The sequence below is a fragment of the Electrona antarctica genome (assembly GCF_951216825.1).
Source record: "Electrona antarctica genome assembly, chromosome: 23".
Classification (NCBI taxonomy): Eukaryota; Metazoa; Chordata; class Actinopteri; order Myctophiformes; family Myctophidae; genus Electrona; species Electrona antarctica.
This window is the reverse complement of record NC_136804.1, coordinates 31,128,728-31,142,238: the sequence shown is the minus strand read 5'-3', so window position 1 is coordinate 31,142,238 and position 13,511 is coordinate 31,128,728. Positions and strand designations below refer to the sequence as shown.

The 13,511-nt window shown below is 42.7% G+C and overlaps 1 protein-coding gene and 1 long non-coding RNA gene across 3 annotated transcripts in view; both read right to left on the bottom strand.

Moving 5' to 3' along the window:
• Window positions 1–776: 776 nt before the first annotated feature.
• LOC306916579 (ubiquitin-conjugating enzyme E2 N-like) lies at window positions 777–13,227 on the bottom strand. 2 transcript variants are annotated; one of them, XM_079494503.1, is made up of 4 exons: window positions 13,075–13,227; window positions 9,175–9,421; window positions 8,452–8,592; window positions 777–3,173 (listed from the first exon to the last, which is right to left on the bottom strand). In XM_079494503.1, the coding sequence occupies exons 1-4, from the start codon at window positions 13,102–13,104 to the stop codon at window positions 3,127–3,129; spliced, it is 465 nt and encodes a 154-aa protein (XP_079350629.1). In that variant the 5' UTR covers window positions 13,105–13,227; the 3' UTR covers window positions 777–3,126. The 2 variants fall into 2 exon arrangements, with proteins under 2 accessions (XP_079350629.1, XP_079350628.1); XM_079494502.1 differs by lacking the exon at window positions 777–3,173 and adding an exon at window positions 5,654–6,143.
• LOC306916580 overlaps window positions 777–13,511 on the bottom strand; it is a 144,595-nt gene continuing 131,860 nt past the window's right edge. The window contains exon 2 of the long non-coding RNA XR_013789000.1: window positions 777–1,607. This is a non-coding gene — a long non-coding RNA (uncharacterized lncRNA). The remainder of the gene's footprint in view (window positions 1,608–13,511) is intronic.

Sequence of the window (13,511 nt, the reverse complement as noted above, 5' to 3'; positions counted from 1 at the left end):
TCCATCTCTGGGACCCACGATTTATATTGTAAAAGCAATGCTAATTTGCACACTCTCTGAGTTACAGTCCCATAAGGGTCCCATTTGGTTCGTAGCCATCTATTATTTAGCTGGGGACCCCCTGGAACTCCCCCTGGACCCCACTTTGAGAACCACTGCCTTAGAAGATTCTAGCTTACAGTCGTTTTTTTTTTTTTACACCTCATTTCAAGTCATAGAATGCACCTCCCACAAACACACCCAAACTCAAATTTCACTAAAACATTTGAGTTATTATTATTTTTAATCACTAGATAGCTAATGGGGAAAGTATGCATATATTTATTTTATCTATACATTTCAATCATTAAAAAAAAGCTGATCTACAAGCTCACACAGGCAGCGCATTGTGAACTCGTAGATAACCTAATTTTCCGAAGGTCTTTTTTAATATGGCTTCATCAGTTAATGACGGGTGGGTCTACGATGCATAATAATAATAATAATAATAATAATAATAAGGCATTTTAAGGAAAGCCGACAGTCATCTTGTCGAAACTGTGGTCCTGCGATGCGACATGACCGGCGCTAGAGGGAAGATAAATGTCAAATGTCAAGATATCCGTTTCCACCTTCACAATTTCTAAAAAGGGAAGGTTTGCGTTTTTAAAAGGCCTGTAGAAACAGGCCTGTAGAAAAAGGCCTGTAGAAACAGTGACCCCCAGTGGACTCAAACCAAACTCCACTTGCACTCGTGCAGAACTGAGAACAAATGCAAGGGATAACAGGCCTGTAGAAAAAGGCCTGTAGAAACAGTGACCCCCAGTGGACTCAAACAAAACTCCACTTGCACTTGTGCAGAACTGAGAATAAATGCAAGGGATAAAGTAACAAACAATTCATAATAAAAGGTGTCACACTTTGAGCTTAATGTATAACTTGCTATTGTAACTATTATTTAAATGGGGCTTCAGCGATTCATTCATCATGTAAGTTTGAGTCCCGCCGAGGGAGACACCAAAATGTGTCTTTTGGGACTCGGACTGAAAAGGTTTGTGAACCCACAACACTCAAGTCTAGACGTTGTTGCCTCAACACTAACAGCTTGTTAGGATCAGTACATTCATTTCAAAAGATTCACTTCATTTGCCAGTAGCTGGGACTGGACTGGGAGATGTTGCACAGTTACAGCGCCGTTAATATGCCGGCAAACACGCTGAAAACGGTATTTGGTTAAGACAGTGCAGGGTTTAGGTTAGGGTTTACGGGATTGATATTGTATATTATGGCACCCCGTTAAAAGAAGCAGACCAACATTTTGGCAATAATAATAACAGCTTCTGTATCCAAGGTACCACTGTCTGTAAGAATGGTGTGACCGGAAGCAACTTCACTTGTGGTGCGTTCCGACGCCTGCCAAGCGTGCTACGGAGCTTTCAGAACAACACGTACTGTGAGAACGCTAGCCTGTCAGCTATAGCGTCGGCATGCACCGCAGCGAACACCATCAAATATCGGGAAAAACGCACGCGTGCACGCACACGGAACTGTTACTAATCTCATCACAGCAGTTAAGTAGACCTCACAGCTAGGGTTGGGAAACTTTAGGATTTTAACGATTCTGGTTCCTTAACGATTCCCTTTATCGATTCCTATAGTGGGTTCCCTTCCAGGACTGTAGCTCTGAGAGTGTACAAATCAATGGAACCAAATGGACCCTTACAGGACTGTACCTCTGAGAGGGTACACATGGAACCAAATGGACCCTTACAGGACTAACTCTGAGTGAGTACACATGGAACCAAATGGACCCTTACAGGACTAACTCTGAGTGAGTACACATGGAACCAAATGGACCCTTACAGGACTAACTCTGAGTGAGTACACATGGAACCAAATGGACCCTTACAGGTCTAACTCTGAGTGAGTACACATGGAACCAAATGGACCCTTACAGGTCTAACTCTGAGTGAGTACACATGGAACCAAATGGACCCTTACAGGTCTAACTCTGAGTGAATTACAAATGGATCCAAATGGACCCTTACAGGACTGTACCTCTGAGAGAGTACAAATGGAACCAAATGGACCCTTACAGGACTAACTCTGAGTGAGTACAAATGGACCCAAATGGACCCTTAAAGGACTAACTCTGAGTGAGTACACATGGAACCAAATGGACCCTTACAGGTCTGTAACTCTGAGAGGGTACAAATGGATTTGGTCCATTTGTACTCTCTCAGAGTGAAATGAAAACGTGTGAGAACCACTGGCATCTGTAATTACAAAGCAGAAGACATCAAGTCCACAGAATCACCTCTGACAGAGTGATAAAAAAAGAAAAGAAAAGCGGTTCCAAATACGATGGAACCGATTCCGGTTCTTCAAATCTGGGAAACCGGGGTCTGAAAAAGAACCGGTTGCAGGTCCCAACCCTACTCCTACAAAGTGGGGAGTATATTCACCATTTCCACTTTTCATTCAAGCCACCAGCATCCTCTAATGGGAGAATAGTCAACCGTAACGTACGTTCTTCAAAAAAAAGATGAGATGACAGACGGCATAATAATAAAACCGATGTATTGGGAAAAAATTACACGATTCAATATGCTGCATTTGAAGCAGCACTAACGCCGTCCATGTACATTTCTAAACATGACAACACATATGGTATGAGCAAAGCTTAGCAACGGCAGCACATCTCGTGTCGTTTCGACAACAGATGCGTTCATAAAAGTCTAGCGGGGAGGAAGTCATCGGCCTCTGTCCCAGATTTCCATTTCCGTACAGTGAGAGAGAGAGACAGGAGAAAGACTAACAAACAGCTAACATGTCTTTTGGGAAGGGGGGGGGAGTTAAGGAACATAAGTCAACAAGAGGCTTGTAGCAGTAAATATATTGTCAGCTTTTCTTTTCGGACTAGATTTGGACTTGCGTCATTTCATTTCTTTATGCTGCTGCAGCTGCGGTCGTTGTTGTTGTCGTCGTCGTCGTCGTCGTAGGTTGTCGTCGTTTGTTGAGTTCATTAAAAGCGAGAAGCGTGAAGGGAAGAGAGGCCATCTTGGCAGAGTAGGAGGAGGAAATACATTGGGTTACGGAGCCGAACATTCAGACAGACGACCTCTCTGGCCCTTCTCGTGGTCCTCTCTATACCTCCATGTTGTTCTCTGCATAGAGCCGGGTCCATTTCCGGGCTGGCGGGAGGAGAGGAGAAGAGAAGAGAGGGACAGAGAGACGGTGAGCGGTTTTGGGTGTTATCTCCGTATTTAATGTCCGTCATCATCAGCATGCAATGTCAGCCATTGTTTTCCGACGTGGCGTTGGTCACGGTTGTCCCACAATTACTAATCGTAATGGCTAAACCTTACCTAACCCTAACCTCAGTCTTAACCGGCTACGAAATTCCCTTAACCTTGTATCAATCTTAACCAGCCATGTAAGTCAGTTTCACGACGTTTTCGCTTCGGCGGCAGCAGGGCTCCAGACTAACCTTTTCACAGGTAGCACTGGTGCCACCTACCTTTTCATTTGGTAGCGCCACCACAAATTAGGTAGCACCATTTTTTTCTTTGTATAGCGTGGTATTAATACATGATCTTATCATGCCCCCACATCGGGCGCCATTTATTTATGTAGTGGTTTCCACCATAAGGTTTGAATCATAAAACCCCCTACAACGGTCACTGTGTAAAAAACAGCAACCTACCTGGTTATACTTCAAAACACTGTAGATGGTTTCAACCCACCACAAAGTCACTCAGTCAATAAAGGTAATATTTATATTCCACACACAGAAAGTCAGTTTAAGGTTTTGTGTTGAAAATTAAATGCAGTCCAAACCTTTTGGATTAATAAAGTGACAATTTGTACAATATCTCCATTACCATTATCCAAATGAATTCCTTATTATAATATTTTTACATTTTGGAAAAAATCTTTTGCAATGTGAAATGCCACCAAATTCTTAATCCTTTTCTTTATGGGCCAACTTATGAAAGCTGCATGCTTTTATTGTGAAGGCAAAAGTTTCTGAATGCTCTCAGAGCCTGCATATCTCCGCGTGCTGAAAATAGCTGATCTACAAGCTCACAACGCGTCGCGGACGCGACGCGTTGTGAGCTTGTAGATCAGCTATTTTCAGCACGGAACACGAAGAATAAATCAGGCATCAGGGAGATTAATGTATTTTGTTGGCCGATCATCATGTATGGACGTATGGTATGGACACTACCTCCTCGATGCAAACATAACAAGCTTTGGAAGCTATTTTTCGTGGCACATTTCGTGGCACATGTTTAATCAAACAACACGTTTACTAAGTTTCACTCAGTGTTTGGGTCGGGAGTCGGCTGTCTGTGTAGATCATGACTGATCATCATCATGCAGTTAGATATGCGCGATGCGCGCTCCAGTGAAATTGTACAGCTGAGAAAGATTAGTTAATTTGTGTCGGATAAGCTGCGTTCAGACCTGAATATATATTCGCCTCGGTTCGTCCAGTTTGTACCGCGGCAGGTCGCGCCGCGCCCGTTTGCGCAATTCTCGTCTTTGAATTGACTTTGTATGTAATCGCGCCGCTCTGACCATCCAAGTCTGAAGGGCTTATTTGTGGGTTTTTGTGAATGATCGTTCTTTGAACACTGGGCGTCAGGCGAACGTCCAATGTTTTCAATCAATGGAACGGGCAAGCACTGCGGGATGTTTTTTTTCCCCTCCACTCATCATTCCAGCAAGTCGCACCTGTGCGACCTCATTCAATTTTAAGTATCACCCTTAATAAATTAAGTCGCATATGCGACCTAATAGGTCGCACGCTGGAGCCCTGGGCGGCAGTAATTTAACTTCTGCGTTTCCTAGTGGCCTGCTCGCTGTAGGCAGTATGTAGGAAATGTCCATACTGGCTGCATTGAATGGTCTTGATAAGAAAAGAACATACTGTGCATGTTTTAGTTACGAGGCAAACTTTGTGTGTGTGTGTGTGTGTGTGTGTGTGTGTATGTGTGTATGTGTGTGTGTGTTTGTATATTCCGATGACAAAAACACAATTAAATCGTTAATCGGCGATGTACTACTGTCTCAGGGGTAGAGTGGCCAGATAGGAACAAGGTTCAAGGTTCCCGGTTCGATCCCGGGCTCCCCCAGAGTTAGTGTCAAGTGTGTCAAGATACTGAACCCCTAATTGCTCCCGATGTGCAGGTTGGTGCCTTGCATGGTTTCCTCCGCCATCGGTGTGTGTGTGTGAATGTAATGCACAATCTATGTATAGCGCCTTGGATGAAGGCGCTATATAAATGTATCAGTATAATTTCCAACTGGCCAATGTAGCCAGTCAGTGGCGTGCACAGATAGACACTAGGGGGTGCTAGAGCACCACCTGCCCTTGCCCTCTGGACAGCAATGTGCCCTTTTGGAGAAAGGGTACAGTGTGTACAGTATGTGGACCATGGTGACATTGATCAATCCTTGATACAAAAAAAGCTTCTAATACATTATTTATGCCCCAAAATCTATAAATCTCACACTATTAAGGCAACCGGCCGGTTCCACTCGCTGCACAAGGTGCCCTTTTTTCACGTACAAGCTGCTTCGGTGTGGGTTGTCAAAACACTTAATAAACTCATAAACCAACTCCTAACCAAACATTACACAAGTTTCAGAAGCCAATTAAAGGACATTGAAGCAAACATGTTTATCTGCATTATAAATCATTTAAAGTTGCGTAACAAAAAAACAAACAAGCGGGTCGCTGTATTTTGACCTCGTAGGGCGTACAGAAATACCATTCATAAACATTTTCCATTTATTTTGGAACTGAACGACATCAGATTAAATGGAGGGGGCAAGCCAAGCCATTGTTGTGAGTCGACTGAATAAAACCAAGACAGCAAAAATTCACGACATACCAGGAAATATAATCTAAGAAACAATTGAATTGTGTCCCCCAGACCCCCACATGATGGGATACCAACAAAGCCAACTGTCATTGTTGTCAACTTGTCCATTCAATTTGACATAAAATGAAAAATTTGTCTTTGGCACACTGGCAGTCAGTTTACAACAATAAAAGCATTCATGCTATGGCAGCCTCTCTCTTGTCTTTCACTGATTGACTCAAAATGTCAATGATATGTTGTTCTCTGCATAGAGCCGGGTCCATTTCCGGGCTGGCGGGAGGAGAGGAGAAGAGAAGAGAGGGACAGAGAGACGGTGAGTGGTTTTGGATGTTATCTCTGTATTTAATGTCCGTCATCAACAGAATGCAATGTCAGCCATTGTTTTCCGACGTGGCGTTGGTCGCGGTTGTCCTACAATTACTAACCGTAATGGCTAAACCTAACCCTAACCTCAGTCTTAACCAGCTACGAAATTCCCTTAACCTTGTATCAACCAGCCATGTACGTCAGTTTCACAACGTTTTCGCTTCGGCGGCAGTAATTTCACTTCTGCGTTTCCTAGTGGCCTGCTCGCTGTAGGCAGTATGTAGGAAATGTCCATACTGGCTGCATTGAATGGTCTTGATAAAAAAGAACATACTGTGCATGTTTTAGTTACGAGGCAAACTTTGTGTGTATGTGTGTGTGTGTGTGTTCGTATATTCCGTTGACAAAAACACAATTAAATCGTTAATCGGCGGCGGCACTGTCTCAGGGGTAGAGTGGCCAGATAGGAACCGCAAGGTTCCCGGTTCGACCAAGGGCTCCGCCAGAGTTAGTGTCAAGTGTGTCAAGATACTGAACCCCTAATTGCTCCCGATGTGCAGGTTGGTGCCTTGCATGGTTTCCTCCGCCATTGGTGTGTGTGTGTGTGTGTGAATGTAATGCACAATCTATGTATAGCGCCTTGGATGAAGGCGCTATATAAATGTATCATTTACCATTTAATCACAATTATCAGTGTGACAATGAATGGTCAAGTTAAACGTGTACTGGTGACAGCAGCCCTAGGGATCAGTATAATTTCCAACTGGCCAACGTAGCCAGTCAATGGCGTGCACAGATAGACACTAGGGGGTGCTAGAGCACCACCTGCCCTTGCCCTCTGGACAGCAATGTGCCCTTTTGGAGAATAAAAAAAGAGAAAAAAAACATTTATTTTCTTTTTTTGTACAGTGTGTACAGTATGTGGACCATGGTGACATTGATCAATCCTTGATAAAAAAAAGCTTCTAATACATTATTTATGCCCCAAAATCTATAAATAAATCCAAATCTATTAAGCCAACCAGCCGGTTCCACTCGCTGCACAAGGTGCCCTTTTTTCACTTGAGCACCTGCCCCTCTAAATGTCTGTGCACGCCACTGCTCCGAGTCCGAGGAGGATCCCAGTGGAATATTTAGTCAACATTAGAACTGGATGTTGTGGGAACGAACAAGCTGCTTCGGTGTTGTCAAAACACTTCATAAACTCATAAACCAACTCCTAACCAAACATTACACAAGTTTCAGAAGCCAATTAAAGGACGTTGAAGCAAACATGTTTATCTGCATTATAAATCATTTAAAGTTGCGTAACAAAAAAACCAAACAAACAAGCGGGTCGCTGTATTTTGACAGCCTCATGGGGCGTACAGAAATACCATTCATAAACATTTTCCAAGCCAAGCCGAAGCCATTGTTGTGTTGAAAACCAAGACAGCAAAAATTCACGACATACCAGGAAATATAATTTAAGAAACAATTGAATTGTGTCCCCCACATGATGGGATACCAACAAAGCCAACTGTCAGATAAAGAAAACTTTGTCCATTAAATTTGACATAAAATGAAAATTTTGTCTTTGGCACACTGGCAAAGTTTACAACAATAAAAGCATTCATGCTATGGCAGCCTCTCTTGTCTTTCACTGATTGACTCAAAATGTCAATGATACTTTTGTTCTGCAGTTCAGATCAATTATTATCAATATTATTATTGACGTTTCCAGTAAACTCAAAGACAGAAAGGCCCTGTAACCAACCCCACCTAGGGTGTAGGCGCTGGTCAGAACACGCCCACAGCGCCCCCCGGTGGGAATTATATTTAGTTTTAGTCATATTTTAGTCACCTGAAATGTTTTAGTGTTGGTCAAGTTTTAGTCGAGTAAATATCATATGATTTTAGTCGACTTAATCTACAGTTGATTTTGTCGGCAAAAGCGCATTTTGTCGGGCCTTGATGGCGTCGTACCCGTGGTTGTATGCTGAAAATAGCCGATGTACAAGCTTGTAGATCTGCTATTTTCATAGCGCAACACCTAAGCACAACCAAACGACTACTACCTCCCTAACATTTGAGTCTAGTTTTTATTAGTTTACGAAATTGTCAGTACATTAAATCTTAATTTTAGTCGTCATAGGAATTTTTTCAATTTAGTTCTCATTTAGTTTTCGTCAGTGAATTCGTCATAGTTTTATACTTAGTAGACAGAAATTTCCTGCCACAAACAAAACAAAAACAACAAATGACCCCATGTGAACCCATGGTGATGACTCACCTGTCTCGATGGCTTGGGCTTCGTTCGACTTCCACTGCTCCGCCACATCGTTGGCCAGCGGGTCATCTGGGTTCGGAGCGCTTAGTAACGCCTGTATGGAGAGCAGCACTGTTCGGATCTGCAGCGCCGGAGACCACTTATCTGGAGAACGGGAGAATTATGTTAATAAGCCCTGCAGAGATTAAAATACGCAGTTTATAGTTAAGGGACGCAATACAACGACGACCTCTGCATCCACGGGATGCACTACGGTACTACTGTACTGTTTTTTTAAATTCTAGTTTATTTTGCTAGCTGTAGTTATAATAATAATTTCTTCTTCCGTTTTCTACATGAATATAACCAGATTATAACCATATAAAATGAAATGGGAGTTAAATGCTGCAATTTGTAAAAATGGTCTACAAGCTCACGCTGCGACGCTTTGTGGATGCTTGTAGATCAGCTATTTTCAGCAAGTGAAAAAAACATTAGGACGGCATCAAGGCCCGCCAAAATACATTTTAGTCGACTAAATCAACTGTAGATTTAGTCTACAAAAATCTTATGATATTTAGTCGACTAAAACTAGACTAAACACTAAGACATTCCAGGTGACTAAAATGTGACTAAAACTAAATGAAAACTATTCAAGAGACTATGACTAAATCTAAAATCAAAATGTGCTGCCAAAAACAACACCGGTACAGACTACCGAGGCTACGCAACACAACACATTCCTACCTTTCAAAATGTCTAAGCATATTCTCCCCAGCTTGTCGACGTTGGGGTGGTAGATTTTGGTCATGAATCGCACTTTGGGAGCGGCCATGGGGTACTCCTCGGGCAGGAACAGTTCCAGTTTGAAGGTGCCTCCCTCGAAGGGCGAGTCCTGAGGCCCGGCGATCACCACGTGGAAGTAGCGTGCGTTCCCCTCGTCCGGCTCCGCCCTGATCCCCGGCACGGGCTCCGCCATCAACCGCTGGGTCTCCTGACCAAGAGGGAGAGAGAGAGAGAATCAGGGTTAATTTTCGTCAACTACTACTTTTTTCACAGACGAAGACTAAATATAAACTAGGCGTTTAGTCATTGTAAAGGCTCATTCATAGTCTGGATTTTCGGTGGTGGGGTGACCACCGCTGCTCCGGTGGTGAGGTGACCACCGGAGCTGAAATAACGTTAAGCGGTGGTGAGTAAAAACAGAGAGAAGGGCTGGGGCGGGGGTTTGCTCTTCACCGCGGCTCGTGAATCCAGACTATGAATAACGCTTAAGCAATCAATCGTTAAATTCAATCAAACATACCTGGCTGTGATGTCATATTATGAATACGAACATAATAAAAAAGTAATAATGACTAATCACAATAGAATAATGGATACGGAGAATTTCCCTTTCACCAAGTAAAGGGTGGCAAACTATACTTGGTGTGGGGGGAGTTGGAACTAGCAATTAACCCATTTTGGGCAGGAACCCCTTTGTGTTTTAAACATTTTGTTATAATTTAGCTATTGAAAAATAGCAGATCTACAAGCTTGTAGGTCTGCTATTTTTTTTAAATCGTGAAAATGTGCCTCAAATATTTGAATATATAATATTATTAGAGTGAACATTTTAACTCAACATTTTAAAACACCAAAAGGGTTCCCGCCCAAAATGGGTTAAAAATGAGCGGTATAGGCCCGGGCGGCTGGCGTAGCCTTCTGGGCACCTTGGCTGGTGGTCCAGTCTGGCAGTGTGCTGCGGGTTCGACTCCCGATCCCGAGTGCCTTTACTGCGTGTCACCCCCACCAATCTATCTCCCCAATTCCTGTCAGCCTACTGTCACCCTATCCCTCTTATAAAAAAATCACACCCGTGTGAACTGAGTGGTGCAACTGGACCCTTTACGGGTCCATTTGGTTTCATTTTACACTCAAGAGTTAAATTATTGTTAAACATCTGCATTACTTAATTTAGGAAGTCTACACTTCTACATTCTCTTAAAGGGGCATTCCACTCATTTTCAACATTTTACTATGTCATTAATATAGCTTAGAGCTGTTGTGTGGAAATAATAAAAAAGTCCCCCCCATTCTGTGTTTCCTAGAACTGGAGGTCTGGGAAAAAACATTAACATGGTGAAACACATCTTGATGATGTCATCAAGATGTGTTTCACCATGTTAATGTTTTTTTTTCATAATTACAGTTCTAGGAAAAACAGAATGGGGGGGACTTTTTTATTATTTCCACACAACAGCTCTAAGCTATATTAATGACATAGTAAAATGTTGAAAATGAGTGGAATTCTCCTTTAATAGTGTAGACTGTAGACCAGAGTCTACACTATTAAGAGAATGTAGAAGAATTGATATTTTGATCAACGTTTGCCTGGTCTCTCCTAATGGCACCAACATCAATATTACAGCATCATGGAATTGTGTGTGTGTACAAAATCTTATCCAATAACAACAACAACAAAATATTATTTAGTTTTGGGTCTGAGAGGCTAAAGCCCTAACCACACCAAAGGGTCACCATGCAACTCCTTGGGCCCAAACGGTTGCAAGGAGTTAACGCTAAAACCGTCTCGACCCTTTGGTGTGGTTTGGGCCATTGAATTCCATGCGTTTAATCACTACTAGGGCCAACGTGGGTCAACGTGCATCAAGACATATCACACCGCAGGGACATTGGGACAACGCTAAAACCGTCTTGACCCTTTGGTGTGGTTCAGTGGCGTTTCCAGGAATTACATTTAGGGCAGGCAAGATGTGTTAATTGTCTTCGTCCCGCGCACAATCGTAGCACTAAAGGTTTTCAAAGAGATATACCTGCCAGACGAGTAGGATACAGAGGCTGAAAGGCATGCATTTGAGGGTCGCGCTCTACCGCAACGGCCAATCAGCTGTCCACTAATAGTTCTCAGGTCTTGTTTTTGTAGATACATACGCCACTGGTGTGGTTAGGGCTTTAAACTCATCAAATGGGGGTCCGTGGCTCAAAATGCCCAATAAATAATGGGACGTGACATGAAAAGGGTTGAAAACCACTGCCCTTACAAGGAAAACTAACTCTTGTTTGTTACCAACTCCTGCTGCTTCCAATGACCAATATGTTGGTTGTAAAACAAAATGCATCTTATATTGGCCTGGAGGTAAAGGAACTGATAAGATGAGTGTGCACCATTTTGGGGGGCCTGGCTCACTTCAGGTTTCCTTAGTTTAGGGACCAGTAAAAGCGGCCTTCAGTTCAGTGATCTGATCATTACATTCAAAAATAAACTGTTAAATAACAGTTTAGTATATCTCTGTGTTCATGAGATATACATTGTGATATTGCTTATATATTTCAGTTATGGTTGGCGAGGAGTGTGTGCACTGCAAACACAGCTAGCTAACAATCGCTATTGAGTTTTCAAGCCAATAATAGAAGTCTCCGACTCCAAACCAGGCTAGGCTTATTTCACTTACAATTTTCTCACACACACACACACACACACACACACACACACACACACACACACACACACACACACACACACACACACACACACACACACACACACACACACACACACACACACACACACACACACACACACACACACACACACACACACACACACACACACACACACACACACACACACACACACACACACACACACACACACACACACACGTCCATGTCAGGTTGATTTGTACACAAATTAAGCCACGCACAGCCAGGGGAGTGAGCAGGAAGTAAAGCACTGGCAGCAGCAGTTTTGCCAGATTGTGTGAGAGAAATAAGCATCCAGGTCTATGAAAACAAGCCCAACTGGTAGGCAGGAAAATGGCAACCAGAATAACCCGTTCTGAGCGAAACTCCTCCCTACAGCTTGTAAATCTGCAATTTTCAACAAAACAAATAATGGAAAAAAGGTGACAAATGTGGAATATTTTTTTAAACATTTTGACACAAAGCTGGTACTGGCACAACATATTTTTACATGTTGTAGGGTCCTTGGACAAATACATTAATCTGGACTCTGGGGGTCCTGGGATTGGGAATGTGAGAAATGAGAATAACTGGTTTAAACAACATTAGGAAACAAGCCCAAATAAGCAACTACACTTTAAAAACAAGCCCAAATAAGCAACTAGAAACAAGCCCAATTGCCCAAATAAGCAACTACACTTTGCAGAATTACAGTACATTTCAAGCACAAACTCAATACAAAGACTGTTAACTGTGAGTAAGCATTACACTTGTTTACAAGAGGGTCCACCATGTTCAATTCATCAAAACATTTAGAGACGTATAGACACTATATAGTCAAAGAACAGAACAGGAATTCATCATAAACTAGAAACAAGCCCAATTGCCCAAATAAGCAACTACACTTTAGAAACAAACCCAAATAAACAACTACACTTTAGAAACAAGCCCAAATAAACAACTACGCTTTAGAAACTACAAAATATTTACAAGCAACTTTACAGATAAAACAAGCTTATAACAAGCGGACATGGCAACACTGGTAGCTAACAGCTAGCCTGATGATAACAAGCATCACGCTACTAGCTGTCTGCCTGTCTGGGGCGCCAACGTTAAGCGGGGAAACAACACAAACAGTCCCGCAAAAAGGGCTTCGCTTGTTGTCAAAACGTTAAAGTTTACCTTTATAATCCTTCGGGGCAAGCCGGCCATGTTGTATAATGAAGATTTATTATTTTTGATCCTCTTGTTGGAGAATCTTCTTCTTCAGGTTGGAGCGACTGAACTGAACTGAAGTGACGGTCGGGGGGCGGGGGCAGACCTAGCACACTTCCGGTGGGTTCTGATGACGTAAGCAAATGAATGCTGGGAAGTGTAGTGGTTTCATGCTGTGTAGTCAGTGTAATGTAATGATTACAGCAACGGACCCCCATTTAATGACATTTCTATCTCTGGGACCCCCAATTTATATTGTAAAATCATACATTGATTGATTGATTTGACTCTGAGAGTGTACAAATGGAACCAAATGGACCCATTTTGGAACCCCTGGGGGTCCCCCATAGGGGTCCCCCGACCCCACTTTGGGAACCACTGAATTACAGTGTAGTGTAGTAGTT

Excerpts from the sequence above, each read along its gene's own strand:
- LOC306916579 (XM_079494502.1), bottom strand. The coding sequence starts at position 13,104 with ATGGCCGGCTTGCCCCGAAGGATTATAAAG. Across the intron at positions 9,422-13,074 it reads TGCCCCGAAGGATTATAAAG|GAGACCCAGCGGTTGATGGC; the intron begins GTAAACTTTAAC and ends CCTCTTGGTCAG. Across the intron at positions 8,593-9,174 it reads ATGCTTAGACATTTTGAAAG|ATAAGTGGTCTCCGGCGCTG; the intron begins GTAGGAATGTGT and ends CCCGTTCTCCAG.